General features: G+C 32.0%; 1 protein-coding gene across 5 annotated transcripts in view; it reads right to left on the minus strand.

The window, feature by feature from the left end:
- Positions 1-1046: 1046 nt before the first annotated feature.
- Positions 1047-20540, minus strand: part of LOC134850941 (innexin unc-9-like) — a 37092-nt gene continuing 17598 nt past the window's right edge. For all 5 annotated transcript variants that reach the window (XM_063866771.1, XM_063866768.1, XM_063866769.1 and 2 more), the window contains 3 exons: positions 13775-14264; positions 3158-3678; positions 1047-1243 (listed from right to left, as the gene is read on the minus strand). In XM_063866771.1, the coding sequence (XP_063722841.1) occupies positions 1136-1243; positions 3158-3678; positions 13775-14264 (1119 nt within the window). In that variant the 3' untranslated portion in view covers positions 1047-1135. The remainder of the gene's footprint in view (positions 1244-3157; positions 3679-13774; positions 14265-20540) is intronic.

A 20540-nucleotide genomic window follows, 5' to 3' on the forward strand; every position in this document is an offset into this window, starting at 1 on the left:
TTTTTGAACAAAAAATTGCGTGGTGGAACGAAAATGGATTTCCTAAATTGGGTGGCAAAGATGTCATAAAACGATCCCCCCCCCCCCCCCCGCTTTTTTTCTTTTTCATTTGCAGGTGAAGGAGTTGTAATTATCCTAAATTCAATTCTCTGCGTCCAAACCTAAGTGCAAATCTTAAACACTTACTAAGTAACATTTCACAAAACAGTTAGAGAGAACATTATTCAAGTTGAAAAATAAAGTTTTACTAAATTTTTAATCAAATTTTACAAATTATTGAACAATTTTGTTGAATTTTGGATAGTAAAATTATTTGCATTTGAGAGCGAAAATGATGAATCTGTAAACAATATTTATATACTGAAATTAACTTTGGCTTCAAGTTCCAATCAGTTACAGACGAACTCTAACTAATCTTGAACTCATTCGCAGCTAATCAAACTCTGAAAAATGGATAAAATTAACGTCATTTTATAATATCAAATCAGGCGCGGATCTTTTATCAGTTGTTTTATATTATCGAAGTTTAACAGTCAAAATGGGTCCAGACGTATGGTTTTTCTTCGTTTTATAAAATTCATTAACAAAATTATATTTTAATTTCTATATAAAAATTCATCCGCCAAAGGCCAAGTTTTAAAATCAAGAGAAATTTGTTGAGCTCTGTCATTAAGTATTTCTTCATGCTTCTAGTTTTTAGTACGAATTGTGGTAATTTTTTTTTTAAATTTAAAGTTATGATAAGTTTAAAAACTTTTATAACTTCTGTAAATCCGCTCCTGCTTTTAAGATCAATTTTTATAGCTCAAATTATAACTTAGTTGGGATCTCTTTAACGCCCCCCCCCCCCGTGGTATCTAGCAACCGCGATTGCCACCCCCAAAGAACTAATTCAACGGTTAAAAATTGGTTAACATTAAATCTAGTTACGAATCCCCTCATGTTGCAAATCAGCTCGAAAACGCCAAAATTTTGAAAACTTTTGAGCCGAAAAACCAAAAAAAAAATTTGAACCAAAAAACCAAAAAAACCTACCCTTACTCAAAATTAACATATAAGGGGGGGGGGTAGTTAGAGAGATAGGTTAATTGTTATAAAGGATGAAATAGTTAATGGTGTGTTGTGTTGTTTCCATTCACACGTCCACTACACTTCCGTCTGGGGAGCCGAGGCGTCTCTGATATGTGTTGCTGCTGCCGTAATGGGCCGGCTCTGTCGGGGGGTATTGGGGAGCAGTGATCACCTTTTAAATCACAACCGAACACCAAATGTTAACAGTCTTGAACAGGGGTGTGGAAATGAACTGTATATCAAAATATACTCAATAAATATATTTAATTTTGATTATTTTCATCCTTTAAAAAATAAGGTTTTTTTTCGGCCAAGTGTTGGCCAAGTGTGCCTGTTGATTGGACAGGGGTGTGAAAAGGAACTTAAAAAACATTGTCATTAAATATTTCTAATTGCTTTATTTTCATCATTTAAAAAGATAATTTTATTTCTTTCGGTCAATTGTTTTTCGGCCAATGATCGCCCTCACCGAAGTTTCTCCTATTGTTTTCTATTATCTAGGGATTTTATGTTCGAACAAGAAATTAATCTGTTAATAATCAATTACCTGATGATTTTGTGGTCGCACAGTAAAATAATAGAATATATGCTGAAAAAATCCATGATAATACTCTATTTTTATGTCGATTATGTTGGAATTGCAACCTATTATAATTCCACTATAATTGATATAAAGTTAGAAAAATGTGCGACAACGTTTTTTAAAAACTTCCAGTTGCCTGAGCTTAAAAAATGAGGAAAAACAGCAAAGTAACCCTGGATTACTAGACAACTAAACAACCCTTCTATAAAATGGGATGAGTTGCTGGCTTATGTCGCCATGTATTGCATTAAATGTTTTGGAACTAAAACTCGTCGGAAGTTTTTTTAAGTTTCTTCAAAAATTTGAAACTTTTTACTGATGACTTTCAATTTTTTCATGTTCTCAATGCTCAATTTTTAAAGCTCTCGCTGTTACAATGAACTGCTTGTTTATGTCTCAATGTATTGCCTTAAATTGTTTTGGAACTGAAAACATCGGGAATTTTTTTATGACGTTTCCAGCAAAAGTTTTTTTTTTTTTACAGATGATTTATTTTATTTCACAGTCTCAATTATTGTCTCCATTATTGTTGCTCTTATTTTCAAATCTTGAATTTAAAAAAATCTTGCTTTTAATGAGCAATGCTTTTAATAGGTTTTTCGGAGATTCAATAAACACAATAAAAAAGTTTTTATGGCAAAAAATATATAATATCTTGAGATTTTATGGAGAGAAAACTAGAGTTTAGTGAAATTATAAAGCGATATAATCGATGCAAAAATAATCCATTTTCCAGCTATTATTATAAAAAATGTTGCCTAACTTGGTGACACTTTATCGGTTACAATGGCATCATTTTTGGCAAAATTTTCTCAATTTAAACTATTGTTATCCGAGAAACTTCGTGCAGGCCAACAATATGGTTGAACAAATTCGTTAATTTTCTCAAAAGACAATTAAATAAAGGTTTTTCTTATTGCTAATTTGAAGTGAACTTACGCCGATATTTCATCTTTGCAGTTAAAATTTACTGGAAAAGCCCAATGCTTTTAGTCGTCTAGCCAAGTGTAGCAATTGTAACAATTCATGGGGGTGAATTTCAAAAAATTTGTTGATGTTTTTCAAGATCGGAAAATTGACTTTACGAGCTTTCTCAAAATACAATCAAGACGCTGATGTGAAAAATTTTTGCTTTGCAGTCACATCATTGAAAAATTGTCGCAAAAATTCTTTTTTTTGACAGTTTTCAAAATTTTTTTGACAAGACTCGTTTTTTTTGGCGTGTGCCGCATTCAAAATAAGCATATATTGGTGCCCAACGTGCCTTTAGAAAATCTTTACGGTAAGCGGCCGAATATGGATGTCTTAAAATAATATCAAAGGAAAAAGGGACCCTTCGGATGGCATGGGGGCTGGATCTTTCAGAGGGGGAGTCCACTCTAAATTTTGACGTAATCTAAGGTTAGAGAATTCGGTTGTTATGTAATCTATGAGTCCAACCTTAACTTTTGACGTAATATTATCTTAGAGAAGTCGGTTGTTATGTAATCTATTGTGACATACCTTCCGATTGGATGACGAGTCGTAAGGGTTCGTTTTTCTTGCCATATATGGAAGATTTTCCTGATTACTGTGAAGCCCTATGGACTTCTTCACGCCTGGATTAGCATTGTTGGTATTACTGACTGGGTTATTAGCCGATATATTTATTGCGTGGTGGTGGTGATGTGGTTTCTGGACATAGTTATCCCATAATTGGGCCACTAGCTCTGAAACTATAATACTATTCGTGTTTTTGCTGAGCAGTCGTATCATAAACACGCCATCGGGCCGAAGGTACAAATTGACGAAACGCTTGCACATTTTTTTGTCTTCTGCTGTATTGTATCGATCCATGTATTTGAGGTGTTTTTTGATGTAGCCCAGCCGGTCGTTGAAGCAAATAGTTCGGACTACCCACTCGAAAAAATTAACCAGAGTGGCAATTCCGACAAATATGAGCCAAAACCAAATGAAAAGGTAGATTTTTTCGTTGAACAAATTGATGCTGAGAACACATTGCACAGTAAATGATTGTACGTTTCCTAAACACACAAAGACACGCATTAGTAAAACCGGATAGAGTGGAGTGGGGGGGGGGGGTGTAATTTTTTCGATCCCAGAAGGACCGAACGCCCAACAAACAGACTTTAGTATCCGAACACTTGAAAGAATTCAGCTGAAAAAAAAATTGGACAGTTTTGAACGGTTCTAGGACGGCAATGGGCTGAAAAATTCTTCGGAGTCGGTTCTTCTAATGTCAGAACAGCCCCCAATAAAAATGGAAGCAAGAAGCTTACCCGCACTGACAAAAATGGAATGGGATCGATTTTAGTATGAAAAAAGTACGTTGATTAAATTTAAATCGATTTTAGTATGACAAAAAATTACGTTGATTAAATTTAGATCGATTTTAGTATGAAAAAAGTACGAAGATTAAATTAAAGAGATGAAGATTGATTTGGATCGATTTAAAATCGATTTAAATTGATCTTAAATCCCAGCTAAAAAAATTGATCCAAATCGATTTTGAATCAATTTAAATGCATTTTTTCCAGTCTGAATTTATTTTCATTTTTAAGGGGATTAAAACGGATTTAAATCGATTTAAATCGATTTTTTTCAATCGAGTTTTATCAGTTTCAAAATTTTATTGCATTTATTTCTTGCCTATCATTTTTTCATTTTACATCCATAGCGTATTGTAGCATAAAAAGACCAAATAAAAAGACCAAAATATCGATAAAACTCTAACCCTTTTCTTGATTAGTTTCATAAGTTGTTGCTTAAAATCTGATTTACTTTCATGATTTTCTATGATTTTATTGCATATTATTGAGATCACAATTTAATTTTACCTAACCCTTTTCTGGTTTGTTACACAATACTTTGCCCATAATCTGATTTACAATGGTTTTCTATAATTTTATTCAAATTTTTCAATGGTTTTCAAATTTTTGAGTTTAAAACCTGATTTATGTGGATCATTTTATTGAATTCTATAATATCTGGCACGAGTGTTTATGTTTAAAAATCGAGAATAAAAAATGGCAACAATTTTTTTGAAGGGTAAGTTTTTTTCGCCGTGTTAGCAAAACATCGATTTTAATGTGTCGGAAAATCCATCGAAATCGATTTAAATCGATTTTTTAGACTCTTAAATCGATTTAAAATTTTCAAAAAGATCGAATTAAATTGATCTAAAATGGATTTAAGTGAGATTCGGATGGATTTTAGTGAGTCGGAAAAACCATCGAAATCGATTTAAATCGATTTTTTAGACACTTAAATTGATTTAAAATTTTCAAAAAGATCAATTTAAATCGTTTTAAAATCCATTTAAGTTCGTAAAATTTACATGGTTAATCGATTTGGATCGATTTAAAATCAATTTAAATCGACCGGAAACCATTTCTGTCAGTGCGGGTATAGTTACTCATTGATTTTACATAAATAATAAAAATATATATTTTTTCACTTATCGTTGGAATCAAACTTGATATAAAATTTTTGATCGGAAAAAATATGCCGATTTCTTTTTGACAAAACGAACAAAATTTGCTGATATAAAACTATCATTAAAAGTCAAAAGAATTGCTTTTGTGCTAGCATCATTTTGGCTCTGCCTAACATCAAATAGTAATAGTGAAAAAAGACTGCTTGTATATCAGCCCTGAACGTTCCGACTGCACTTTAAGGACAAATTGTTTTTTTTAATTCATTTTCCCAAAGGCTAACGTGAACTACAAAAAGATGTACTTAGCTTTTGTCCTGATTATAAGACCCTTGCCTCAATTCATTCAGAACCAATTAAACAGACGCTTGAGTGTTTTACGAAAACGCAACACATTGCGCGTTAATTATCTTAAATAGGCCAAAAAAAACTATTTTTAAACCCAATTTGTGTAATGATAAATGATAAATCAATGTTAGTTTGTAATGTAATTTTAATACTAGTTGAAATACCTTTAAGCGTCAGTATTTTAGATAGATTCATCGCTGTACAATGCCTATAATTAGTAAGTTTTCAACCATCTTTTTTGCAGCTGTTTCGATGTTCTAGTTTTTTCTACGAAGCTTGATTTTAAGTTACAAACTTTACGAAGTACACTGCAATCATTTTCTTTTTCCTCTGACGACAAGCATGTTTGCCTAGAGCGTAAATTGTAAGAATCTTATCACTAGCCCTTGTAAATTTTTTGGTTCTTCATGTAAATGAAAACTATTTTCAATAAGTTGCGGCTTCCTAACGGAAACAAGAATAGTGACCAAGCGTTTAATTTTCTTTAGATTCATTTTGACTAGTCGACCATTACAGCATTACTTTTTACAAAAACTTTGCAATCAGTCAAATAAAATTTTTATCGGAGAAGAGACTTTGCCAAAAACTTTGCCTTCGCCCAGTAAAAGAAAAACAGGAAAACCCTTTTTCAATTGATAATCTGATAGGTAAGTATATTGGTCTTCACTTTCTTATAAAACATCTGAAAGTGATTAAATGAAACGTGATCAAAGATGAACCGCAATCCCTCAAAATTAAAAATTTTGGCATTCTCAACGCCTAGCCTTGAAATTTTTGACTGAATTCACAAATTAACCTATAAAACACAAAGACTCCACTCTCTGTAAATTGCTTTCGACGGAAAAAATGAATATAAAAAGGGCTGTAAGCTGTGTAAGTATTTTTATCTTCACTTCGATGTGCCAAAAATTTGAAGCCTGAAAGATTACAGCCAAATCTGGTTTCAATGTTAGAAAGAAACTCAATAATTTCGAATCATAATTAAAACTCCATAATAACTTCATAATAGTCTTGAGAAAAAAAAGAAAAAATTGCGATGTTAGATTTTTCAGAAATCCGATACTATCTAAAAACCAAAACTGTCAAAAAATGATCCAAGGTTTGGTGTTTTTTCACACCGACGAATTTCACAAAAAAATCTGAAAAAAGCTGTAATAAATAAACTAAGGTTCAAAAAACGACACCAAAAATAAAAACCAAAAATACCAAACTTGACAAGAAAGGAACCAGAAGATCCCAGTATCAAGAGCCAAATTACATATGCTAATATTTGGATACTAAAAAATCTCATTTTTATAAAAGATACTCAAAAATTATATGTGTTTAGAAACTTCAAGGTAAATTAAAATTCACGTTCACTAAGCTCAAATAAACTGGGGATCAGTCTTCCTTTTTTATAAAGTGTTCGCAGATAGACTCAAATAAATGGGATCAGTCTTTCTTCTATAAAAAGTGTTAGAAAAAAATATATTGCCGTGTATGATGTGTTTAATTGAAAAATGTTAAATAAACTCAATGGCAAAATTAAATCTTAAAAATTTTAGTTTTGAAGGCTATATTTGGTAAATCGTTTGAAACTCGTCATAAATAAAAAAAGTCTGAGAAAAGTTATTAAACTTTCTTGATCAATACAAAAAATGAATTTATGGAGCCAAAAAAGGCAGTTAGAGATCTTGAGAGAATCTAACAATCAAGAGATAACCATCAATTACGTAAGCAAGACTGCTCGTATTTAAGGCGAAGCTCTGAATGATCCGACGCTTTTTTGAAGTGTCTCAAATAAATGTTGTTTAAATTATTTTAAAAAGCAAACAAGACTGCTCTTATCAGTGCAGATTTCAGAATGTACAGAATGCCTTTTAATGTCTACAGAAGAATTTTCGTTTAAAGACGTTTGCAGAAAAATTTCAAAAAAAAATTGTAAAGTACTTTTGAGATTATTTTGAAAACGTTTGACTGCTCGTATCAAGACGATGCATTGAATGTCTGACTGCCCTTTAAAACAATATATATATATATATATATATATATATATATATATATATATATATATATATATATATATATATAAACTGTTTGAAAAATTATAAAACGATTGGAAAATTCAAATATTTCGCCTTTTTTATATTTTTTTATATTCCCAATTTATACTTATTTTATACTCTCCTTCGCTTTATATAAAGTACAGAATGAAAATTTTTTTGACTATTAACGCAATAATAAGGGCAAATTGCTTGCCTCTATTCAAATTGGCAAAGATTTAATTAGCCGCCTACGATCAAATAGCACGCAATATATCGTGCGTTAAGTATTCCAAATTGGCATTTTTAAAGCTCCATAACTGTACAAAAATTTTTTAAATCTTTAACCAAACATGAGCTCAAAACTTAAATATTTATCAGATAATATTAAAAATTATGTAACAGGCAAGTTAAGAGTCAAATTTGGTCTGCAGAAAAAAAAACGCCCAAGTACAAACATCCAGTCACCATCTCCAGTAGTCCGAACAAAAAGAAATAATATACGGACAATAAATACAAGCGTTTTTATCGCTTATTTGCACATATCTGCGGCTTCCCTGCCTTCACCCATCATCCCATCATCCAATAAAAATTTCAAAAAAAGTGATATAAGTGGCATATACTAACACATTATTGGGATCTAATACGATAACCTATTTCAATTCGAAAGAATTTCTCAGCCAAATTAGATCAATGCAAATTTTAAAAGCGGTAACAGAAAACTTTCCCACGCATTAATTGATCAAAATGAACAATATTCCCAAGTTTCAAATGCCCATAAGTTTAAAAAAAACACAATCACAGGTAAAATAATCACTTAAACGATTCATCCACAAGCGAAAGGACCAAATACGAGCTGTTCAACCCAATACAAGAGCCGTTGTTGTGCCCCGGCTTAAGAACTACATGCTATTTTTTTGGTTATTATTCTGGGCTCAATAATGTTGCCTCACCCTCAAGCAACGAACCTGGATCATGGTAGGTCTCGAATATGCGACTTTTCGATTGAGAGGCGGGCACTCAACCAATTCACCAGGGCTCCCATTATGTTTCTCTATTCTATTGAGCCTCTTTATAAATTTCTGACGCCATAAAGTTGCCAAGAACGGTCAACTAAAGATTTGAAAAAGGAGTACCACTCAGTTTTTAACCGTCCGTCTCTTTCTTTGACAGTCGGAACAAAAAATGATTTCTCTGAATTGCTTATGAGGGATTTTCAAAACCAACTTCGATTATCGAACACAGTTGTATGGAAGTATAACCCAAACTACTGGTTCACATATCAACCCGACAACCTCGGTCTAACATCAAATGGGATAGTTTGAGCAAATAATTTTTGTTTAATCGACCCTATTTATGTTTTTATTGTTCCGACTTGCAAAGAGTGGTTTTTTCTCCAGATCAATTTCGACATTTCAACTAGTCATTCCTGAACAGTTTTTATGAAGCATCTAAAAGCCAGTGATATCCTACGCTCAAAGTGACAAAAAGTAAATATTTTACCTGTGATTGTTTTTTGAAAAGTTATTGGGGTCTGAAGTTTGCCAATTTGGCTATATGGGACACTTAACGCCCGAAATATTTCGTGCTCTAAACGCGTAGGCGGCTATTTAATCCACATAAAAATTGCTTCAAACTCAATTGAGGCAAGATAATCTTTTTACACTTGTCATAGCGTGTGGGTGGAAGTAATTGAAAAACAAAAACCCAAAAAAAATCAATTTTTTTTTTCAAAACTATTATAACTGTTTTTAATTAATAACTACAGAAACTATTTCGGAGACAATGAAGGGCAATCGAAGCAATCGGGGCTTAACCCTGATACCAGTAGTCTCTTTTGTGAATTAAATCAGCAGGGCAGCAAAAGCCAATTCCCTTCTAGAATCAAGTACTGTACTGCCTTTGCTGTATTGACTTTTGCATGAGTCAGAAAAAAACCCAAATAGTAGTCAACGCAGTTTTTCATTATTCATCAATTGCTTTCTAAGCACAAACAGTAAGAAAACATGTAGGCGTCGAAAACATTTGAATAAAAAATTTTGATAGATTGTTTAAATTGGTATTCTACTCAAAGCAAAGAGAGACATTGTTCTCAAACCGATTTCACAGGAGCATTTTCTAAGAGCTTGCTAATTAAGACCAAAAAAAACGTAATTGGCGTAAATTGAACAGTATAATCACTAAAAGCTTTCAAAATGGATTTACAGCAGGATCAAATTAAGTGCGGCATTTGTGAGAAGCCAAATTGGCCATTAAGTAAACATAATTCACTTTCGTCAATAGAAACGAAAAAAGAGCGTCAAGCAAAAAAAAAAGAAAAAAAAAACTATAATGTCTGTAAATCAGCAATGCAACCTCCCGGCTTCATAAAAAGAACAATTAGCGTTGTAATCAAAATAGCTATAGCAATAGATATTTTTTGAATAACCTACTCATCGTCAAGAGATGTTGCTTATACAGTGCTGGCTTAAATTATACAGACGAAACGCATATAACTCGAAATTTAAAGCCTTTTCCTCAATTTGGGTTAATTTTGGGTTAAAATAATGAGAACAAATATAGCTCGAAATTTTAAGTGGTGCAATTCGAATTGCGAAATTCTCCCCCAAAATAATTGCGAAATTCTCCCGCTTTTTGGCTTTTTAGTCGATTACAAATTACGCTACCACTACCAAGTCATTATCTACTACATTCTAGCCCAAGAAAGTTAAAAAGGTTATGATCTTCATGAGTTGTAATAATTCATATTTTTGTTTGATAGACAAAAAACCTCATTTTAATTTTTTTTAAATTGAAATCAAAGTTAAAACATTTTGCGCAATTTTAGGAAATTATGCTTTTCTTGAATTTTGTTGAGGTTCATAAGAAACTGATTTTACCATCATTCTGTTAGTTATTAAAACGGTAATTTTCGATTTACTAAAAAGCCAGAAGGAATTCATTTTTATAGTGAAGTTTTGGGCCTAATTTTTGCAAAAACCTTGAACCATAATGAGTTTGCTAAAATTTTTAGCCAATTCTGCTAGCATCAATTTACCCAAAATCAAACCAATTTGAGGCAAAGTTGTTTTTAATTTCAAGTTTTTTTTATTTTTTCTTCCGTATAATTTAAGTCAGCACTGCATAACACAATCATCAGTTTTTTTTTTCAAAATTTTCGAAAAACAACTTTGAAACAAAAAATAAGTTTTTCAGACAAGCAATTGTCATTGAGCAGTCTAAAACGTTTTTTTACGCACGGAAGAAATAAATAAGGATGAACTAAGTACAAAAAGGATACAGGACAAAAGTAAATTGAATTTTTTATAAGCTACATGGTGTTATTAATCACTTTCTAGGCGCTAATATGATAATTTTGGTTTTGGCATAATCTGCGGCGGAAGTCTTCGAAAACATTTCTTTTTTGAAAAAATGAAATTTCTTTCAAAAACTTTTGGTGTTTCCAAAAAGGCAGTCGGAAGAAAAATCAGGACTTCGTCCTGATGCGAATAGTTTTTTGGTAGTGGTTGATTTCAAACTCAGTCACCCAAGATAACAATATTTGCGAGGTCGAAACTAACTTCAACTCTCAAGGAACAACAGTTTTATTAGGTGGGCAAAACAAAGAAACAGCTCCAGCACTCAACCAAAAACATGTCAAAGTCACTCAATTATAAAGAGATCTTAAAATTTCCTGCACTGATAAATTAAAAACTCCACTGAGAAATATGCAGTAAGTTTTCCATAAAATGCAAAAAAAATGTTCGAAGTAGTACGGTTTTTTAGTTATTGTGCAACTAAAATAAATTAACGACAAAACAGGCTTAATCTAGTCTTATGGTGCTCACTCGAGTGACGTTTTTGTATAAGATTTTCCAATTTGTAATTCCGCTCTTGTAATGACTTCTCTTGGAAACATTTTTTTTAATCTTAAAAAACTACCTTGCATAGATAAACAGAACTGGTTTTTGCATAGATAAACAGAACGTGTAAGCATCCGATGTGCCAAACATCCAAAAAATCAAAAAAAAAATGTTACACATGCAAAAAACAGCTTTTTTCAAAAAATAGTGCAAAGATACAGTTTGTTTCGTTCGCTTAAAAATGCTACAGTTGTCAAATGAAGGCGGATCGACGCGTTCGCGCCATCGTGTTGCAAACTGGCCAACAGTGATTAGAAGTCGATATGAAAATAAGAGCTGGTTATCGCCCTGAAGTGGGGACGCGCACATAGCGCGCCCACAGGCAAACTTAAACCGAGAGTCGACTAAATTGAAATCTTATAATTGAATAATGTCTTGTTTTTGAAACTCTTCTGTCATATTTTTGTATAATTGATACATAAGTTCGGATGTTTGATATATTGGATTTTTGCCCCAGACCTAAAATTTATTTGGGATTTGTCTACAATCAGCTTTGAAAATACGCCAGCTCAAGCTGTTTCATCAATTTGAGTGTAGTCTTTTCGTTAAGACGAGAAAGTTAAGTGAAAAAAATATTTTCAGTGGTTTTTAAGATGAAGTTTGGAACTGTTAGTTTTTATCTTTGATCAAAAAAAATTGCAAAACAAAATTAATTTCTCGTTCAATCAAATTTATCGAGTTTCTTTGAATGTATTTTTTTAAAGAACAAAATTGTAGAAGATTTTCGTTAACCAATTAATCAGAAAATAGTGCTCAGATGTTAAAAAATCAACCCTTTAAGTCTTCCAAACTTTTTTTTCGAATTATTCAAAAGTCAATGTTGTAATTTCTAAATCACTAGTTGGTTGTTGGCACTTGCTTAAGATGATAATATATAGATGTTTTCGGGAAAATTCGGAGCAGGGTGATGTGAAATGTCTCAAACTGTGAAAGGAAGCTTTTTGGGAAGAAACGCTGAAACTTTTTCAATTAGACATTTAAGAATCAATCGAGCAGCGCCGCCTTGCTGATTGAATGATTGAAATAATCCTACTTAAGCACGAAAAGTTATCCTGCAAATCTTGTAAGATTTTTGCAAATGAGGGTTATCTTGCAAGAAGAACTACTTTAAAAAAATTTTACGAAAAAATACTTGGAGCGCAAGAAAAACACTTATAGAGATCCAATTCGATTACGGTCCCAAAGAGTTTGAGTTAGGGTTCGGATAAAAAAAATTAGGTTGACCATGTTTTAGAGTTGTTCATTTATATGCTTATTTTCCCGCTTTCGTAATAAGTAAAAGTATCAGGTTGTAGTTATAGTTCATGCATTACGAATTAGGGTTTCCGAAAACACAGTTTGATGTTTTTTTTTGAATTTTTCATCTAGCTTTGCAACTTTAGTAGTTGAAACTTAATTTGTTGTTGTTTATGACAATTGTTCGAGTATTGAATGATCATTTCCCTTATCGATCAAGGCAGGCTATCTCGCAAGATCTTGCAAAACCAAGCAAGATTCATGCAAAAATCATGCAAAATCATGTATATTGTTAATGAGTCAATTAGCTCGAGATATTTTGAATGTTGTGTTTGCATATATTTACGATACTTTGTCATGTTCATATATTATGCGGTAATATTTTTCTTTTGGTATTTTCTGCTGATTTGTTTATGTATGTAAATGTTGCCACTACACTTCCTTTACAAACGCTGTAGGTTGTCTTAGCGTTTAAAGCTGTTTTTTTTTCTCACGAAAAATCATATCTTTAAAGATACTGCTTTAAAAATTTGACTTCAAAGGAGGTTATCTAGCAAGATCTTGCAAGAATCTTGCAACGTTCTTAAAGAGATGCATCGTCTTTAGAAGAATCTAGCATGATTTGCAAGATCTTGCAAGATAGCCTCCCTTGATCGATTAGGGAAACGATGTTCAATCTATGCTCTAAGAGCTCAACCAATCAACCTGTTTTCAATACATTTTTGAATTTTTTTTGCAAGGTTTGCAAGTTGAGTATTCACTTGTCATATAAATGTAGATAGGACTAAAAACTGGATGTAAATCAAATGATAGAAAACGATAAATATTCGTTATGGATTTTAACAATTTTTGAAGCCTGAACGAAGTCTTTTTGCTCCAATTTGGCGGGACTGAGATCCGAGATGCTATTTATTTAGAATAGCACAGACATATTAGGGTCCTCCTCGTTGTATATTTGATATTGAGAAAAAAAAATCGAGACACAATTTAGAGCTGTGAGAATGATCATCTCAAGTATTATGGGGAGAGAAAAGAAAAGTTGCATGCAACATTTCTGTTCTACTTGCACAGCAACTAGGTACTCAGGTTTGCTTTTGCGTTTCATTTTAATGCTAAAAAAGAATCTTATGAAAAAAACAAGGGATGCACTTTTCTGTGCATTTTTCTGTGCATAACAAACCAATTGTTCTAATTTTGAAATCACACAAAGTGATTCGGGCAAAACGGGATTTGTCGGTCCAGTCTCGTCGGTTGAGAATGTCGCTGAGTACTTCCAGACCATACGAGTGGTATCCAGCACCCAGCCACTCGCCCAGGAAAAACAACTGGCCGAAGATGTTGATAATGTACAAGACTTTGATAAACAAGTAAAGTAAACAAAGATAGTTGCCGTAGCGTTTCGAGATAACGCAGAATATTCTAGAAAGAGTAACGCGCAAATGGCCGAAGAATCCTAAGCCGACGTCTCGCTGACTGTCGAAGTATCGGTCAAAGTGTTTGGCCAGATATTTGACTGTCTTAGTCCACAAGTCTGGATTTAGCACTGATTCGAATGTGGAGGCTGTGTTTACTATTTTGTCGATGTCCAGGCCGGTTGAGATGCAAATGCCCCGCCAGATTGTTCTTGGAAGATAGAAGAAGACGCCTTGCATGGCCAGAAGGATTGGCACCTAAGCAAAAAGTAAAAAAAAAGATAAGGTTTTTTTTTAGGATTTGGACAGAACAAGCAGAGTGATTATATAAAGATATTAATGCTTTCACAAAAAAAAACACAAAAGTTTTTTTAAGAAAAAAAACTAACAAAAGAAAACAATGACAAACCGAATTAAAAACTTTTCAATTTTTCTGTGCTGAAAAATTAATTTTTTTTGCAGTTCTTGATTCTCAAAATGGCGTAGACAAAATCCAAAAAGTAATTGACTTGAGTAAAGCTAAATTAGGTCTAAATAGGCTATCGTAAGCGGCATAAATTAAGCATAAATAAGCTTGATGGCTTGCTTTATCCGCTCAAAATTGGACCAAAAATCAAGAAAATTTTTTTCGACACTGAGAAAGATTTTTCAAAATCACGATTGAAAAGGTTTTAATATAATATATCAGGACCTTTCCGATGTCGTGATTTTGTGGTACCTCATTTGCATGGAAAACCAAAAAATAACTAAAACACACCTTAAATTAAAAAAAGTCTTCTCGATTTTTCAAATGGTCGGAACAAAAAGGATAGCCGGTTGGCGTGCATTTAGAGCACAGAATGTTCCGACAACATTCATGAAAAAGTACAAAAACAAAGTTCTTTGACTTTCTCAGTTCTTCAAATTTGTTTTGTTTGTTATACGTGATGTGATGAAAAACTGTATACACACGTAGATTCTAATAAATTAGGCACAGCGGTAAGAGTTATCTTCAAAAAAAAGAATAACAAACATAAGATGAAGAAAAACAACCAGAAAAAAAAAATTTCACAGAGAATTTTGAAGTTTTTTTGATATCTTTTTTTGCTGGAGAAGCGCAAAATGAAGCTTCCAAAATTCCAAAATAGTTTTCATAAAAATAAGTGTTTTAGCCTCAATGACAAATTTAACAACGTTTCTATCATTATAGTTGTTCACTTTAATGGCTCGTAATTGGTCTGAAATTAAACCAACTTTTCTGGACACAGGAAAATTTTCTTGAAAAATTTTCATTATTGTTCGATTCACTACTGAAAGGGCTTTAATATGATATACCAGTCAACCCATTCCGAAGATTGTTTCTGCTACCTGAATTTGCCAAGAAAAAATTTTACCGCACCCGAGTACATAGTTTTTCTGCGTTTTCAATGTTCGAAATTAACATGTTTTTGATTTTTTCAAATAATTAAGTGAAAGCAGCTGTTTTTTTGTCACAAATGTCCCCTTTGAGATTTCTTGGAGGTAGTCAAATTGTGTTGAAAGAAAACACATACCCCACGCAACGCAATGATTTTCGATCTGGAGCCTAGATTCAAATACGAAATTTCTTTGAACTATCAAAATTACGTGAAAAAGACCCAAACTTTTGGTGGCAAGAAAATGTATTTTTTAAAACCAATTATATCAACTTCCTAGTTGCAATAAGCAATGTTTACATCTAATTAAAACGCAACCTAATAATTTTATTGCTCCAACCATATTATAAAGTGGGACAAAATCATGACCTGAAAAATTTTTTCACCTGTATAAAAGCAGCTCAAAACGCCCTCTAAAAAGATAAAAAGTAATTAAAATTTACAATAAAAATTCAATTCCAAAAAAGCATTGTTGAGAAAAATTAGTCAACAAATTTTACGTTTTCACAATAATTTTCATCACGTGAACGACACTGAATTAAAAGACCTCCTTCCAATTTGTTTGTGCTTTGTTCAAGCAATTGTTATTCTGGGTGCTCGTTTGTTTCCAAGACTGATAACAAAAAAACGGTGGAGAAAAATAGAAAAATAATCTACAACTCATTTTTGAAAAAAAAAATTCTTTTATTTTCGTTTCTCCGTATTCTTTTTAACAGCTCTCTTTGTCGAATCACCTGCACTTTGCATTTGCAATCAAGATTTCTTGGTTTCATTTTAAAACATACAGGCAGAATCAACAAATATTCTGGAACGGGTTTTGAATACGAGATTTTTATGTTTCACAACTAAAAAGAAATTGTTTTTAAATGTTTTATGTAATTGCTGTTTTTATATGAAAGCATTTTAGATGAAATGTTTTAAAGTCCAAAATGATGCTCTATGACATTTTTTTCAATTAATTTATGGGCTAACTCGGCTAATCTGGGATAACTAATTAGCTTGATGTTTATAATGATCTTTTATCGTGTAATTTCTGTTGTGAATTGATCCGCCTCAAACTTTTTTTTAGATTCAATTCGGGCTAGCTAACTGATCCAAATTACGCAATAATAGGCGAAACAACTGTGTTTGAAATTGCGTAGAGGAGACGGTAAACTAGGAAAAACTTGAAAAAACTTGTCTGTTTTTTTTTCCACCGGTAGCTACTTCTGTCAAGTTAAACGTCAGTTGAAATACTCATAAGGAATTTTGTTTTCAGAATATGAAAACAGCGAAAATGCATTCTTTGTTGCGTTTTTTTTGTCCAATACCGACTTTGCAACTATCAGTTTTCACAAAAATTTTCATTAATCTGAAAAATATTAATGATTCAAGTAGTATTTCACCTGATATATTTTTTCGTTAAGTTATGGGGGTTTGAAAAATTTGGATAATTAACGAGCGATAGATTGCGGTCTCTTAATAAGTAAGCGGTGAGCTAATCTAGCAGATAAATCTCTGCAATATGATTGAGGACAGCTATTTGGTCAAATTGATTTGTTAGTATAAACGAAGTCTGTCGCTGTGTTCTTGAAATTGCAAATGGTAGAAGATTTCCAAAAAAAACATAATTTTCCAAAACTTTTATTTCTCATTACAAAAAGCTACTAAAACATGAACACTCAAGGTTTTGCCCTGATACGACCAGTCTTGTTTTCAGTTTTGTATTCATAGCATGTACCAAGAGTTTGAATGATAAAAACTCATTCAGCTAAATACAAGATAAATGCCTCAAATAAGTAGCTTTTAACTGCTGTACGCAAATCGAATCAGTTCCGCAATATTTCGAACACAGACAGTTTAATCAAACCGATTTTGATACTTTCCGTCCAAAAAACACGATTGATCTTGTAGTGATTTGACGATTAAAATAGTTTTAACGAAATATAAGTGAGAAGTAACCCAACTTCAAATGGTATACACAGACAAATGTCAAACAGATGTCAAACTCACTCGGAATTAGCAGGCAGCGAACGCTTGTTTTGCGACGCTTCGCTACACCATTATTCGACATTCGAAGCGAGTAGCAAAATGCACATGAATAAATTTTACCAGCAGTCTTGCTTATTTGAAAGGTCTATGAAATCAAAACCACTGAAATGTCTGTCCAATGGTTTAAATGTCTCGATTTTAAAATCGCCCAAATTTGTAAAACATTTTAGCTGAACGGTCTGAAGAAAGCTTATAAATGTCCGAATGGTCCGCCCAAAAACTAAATTTGCTAGACAAAAAATCATAAAAATGATAGCCGGCTGTTTTTGTGCCTCAGGAAAATTAACCACATTATTGATTGTAAAAAAATGCTTCTTTTTGCGTTTAAAAAAGGACAGCGGCAAGCAAGCATGCTTTGCACATTAGCTTATCTAGCGTTATAAAAACAATAGTTTAGTCATTTACTTGCTTAAATCGCATTGAAATGAAGTTTTAATTTCTTAGTTTATGGTCAGTGAAAAGCAAAAATATTAAGCTCGACTTCAAAAATTTAGACTTTTACAAAATGAATAATATTATGATCATATCTTCAGTCGTGGTTTTCCTCATTTCTTTTGCTTAATTTGCATAATAAAAATGAAAATTAATGGCCGTCGAAACATTTAGGGGCTTCCCCCAAAGACAATCAGTCTTTTTTACATTTAATAACCAGCTCATAGTAAGTTACATCATGGACCAAAAAAATTTCTTCTGCACTAAAAAAAATGAGCAAAAACATTTGATGACGTATGAAAAATATGTAAATACAAAAATACAAAAACAATAAACATATGGCAGTAGCATGCTTGTATTTTTTTGCGCAAATATATGCCTGGTGTTTTGATTTTAAGATCATCAGAAGAGTATTTTGGACTACAAAAGAACTTTTAATCTCCAGGTTTTTTGTCTCCCAATATACTATACGAGGTCAAATAAACTACGAGTATATTTTCAATTGAATAAAATGCAAACAAAGATTTGTGTATTTAATGCGGTCAAAACGGTTTCTGTTCAAACAAAGGGTTGTTTGGCGCTCCTTTTAATGTTTTTCTTTTTTCTTTGACAAGAAAGAGAGACTAAAATCTTAGGCTACGAATGAGAATCCGCTTTTATACTGGCGAATGATTAAATATCGGGTCATGGATGATATCAGATCAAAAAATCAAACAATGATTAGTTTGCTCGAAGTCTTTAAAATTACTAAATAAGGCTGTAATTTAGCAAAATCAATGTATTTTTTTTTCAGAAAATGTCTAAAAATAGTTGAAAAAAGAATATAATTCAGTTTGCCAATGACCTGCAATTTTGATAAACTTTAAGAAAAAAGTCTTCTATGCCGTTATTTTGAACAAGTGAAGTCGTAATATGAAAACAAAAATCCATAATTTTTCAACCTAAATTCAATTTTTTATTTAGAAAAATCTGAATTACTCAAAATTGATGAACCGATAGTTCTTGCCATAGATAGAAAAAAATTTTGGTGACCTTTTTGATGTTGCTTTGCTCATCAAAGAAGCTGCAAATTGTTTCTTCAAAAAAGCATTCAATTACTTTATTTCAGATATCCTATGACAGTTTTGACAGATCAAATATTCATCTATTTTTCTCAGCTTTCGTATCTCGCAGGTTATCGCAGATATCATCTTCAAAAATGTCAAGAGAAATATCATTTCACATTGGCAAATATTGCTGCATACAAGTGTTCCAAAAATCTTGAAATTAAATTTAAAAAAGTTTTTTTTTGCCATTTTTGACTTTTTATGTTCGTATATTGAATAATGTTTTATAATCGTTCCAAACCAATTTGATGTAACCCGGGTTTTTTCTATGTTTTATAACAGAGCCTTATAATTAACGCTAAAATCAGAAAAAGAAACAGATTTCCATCAAAACTTTCAAAACAAAATGTCCTATGGATTTTAAGAGTGACCAAAAAAGGTTGGATTTTGCGAATGCCATAAAACAATTCAAATTGTTTCATACCATTGCGCAACTTTTTTGATTATAAATTTTGGGCGTATGAGACATAAAAAATTGTCCTACAAATATCAGCGGACAGGCAAAATGAACAAAAATGCTACCCTGGTCAATGATGCTGCTTTTAGAAAAAGCCAAAAATGTACTGAAATCGAAAGACAAGTTATTAAATACCAGGCGTTTAATATGATGTTTAGACAAACACTTGTGTAAGTTCTAATGACGATGGAAATTAAATTCCATTGATGTATTGTTAACAGTAAGAATAAGAACTTCTCCTCATACGCTATACCAAGCACAACAAAAATGTTCTTAGCGTCTAGTAACGGGTTAATTACACTAACTATCTTGCCTAAATTCAGTTTGGAGCAATTTATGAGCAGATTAAATAGCATGAAACATTTCGCGCATTTGAGTGTCACAAATTAGCCAAATTGGCAATTTTCAACCTCACAAATTTCCGAAAAAAAATCAGAAGTAAAAAGTTTTTAAAAAAATAATAATAAGCTCACAAAATTGCTCGCTTTTAGAAATTTTCAAATTTTCAAGTTTATGTCAAATTCTCTTCAAAAATGCCTAATTAAAAAATCAAAATTGCTTTGGAGACAAAACACCACGTGCACAAACACTCTATCACCTTCATCGAAAGTCGAAAAAAATAAACGTTTGAAGAAAAGATTTTTTTTTGTATTACTTGTAAGTTTGGCAGAACCATGCTTGAATTTGAATTCAAGGTACGCGAAAAGAACAGAATATTTTTTGACTTCTCTAGACAGCTGTAGCTAAACCATGTAAGTTGGTTATTTTAGGAATTTTGCTATAGCAAAACACAAATTTACTTCTTTGGCGTTGAAATGTTGCTTCAAACCAATTTTTTAACGTTCTATTACCAAGTTTTCCAAAACAAAATTAAAAAAAAAATGTTTTAAGAAGTTTTTGAGTTACGAATGGTAAGAAAAGAACTTTTTTTCTCAAATAGATCTTCCAAAAAGATAATGAATTCAGAATTGATTTTTATCTTTTACTCTAATATGACAGAAAAAGAAAATTAAACTTTGCTGTGCACGGTGGAAGCTGAGCATACGAATTTCTCAATTTGTTTGAAGGCATTTAGCATAATGGAAAGACGTTCACTTTGATAAGGTCAGCTCTA

This window comes from Symsagittifera roscoffensis, chromosome 7 (genome assembly GCF_963678635.1).
Source record: "Symsagittifera roscoffensis chromosome 7, txSymRosc1.1, whole genome shotgun sequence".
Classification (NCBI taxonomy): Eukaryota; Metazoa; Xenacoelomorpha; order Acoela; family Convolutidae; genus Symsagittifera; species Symsagittifera roscoffensis.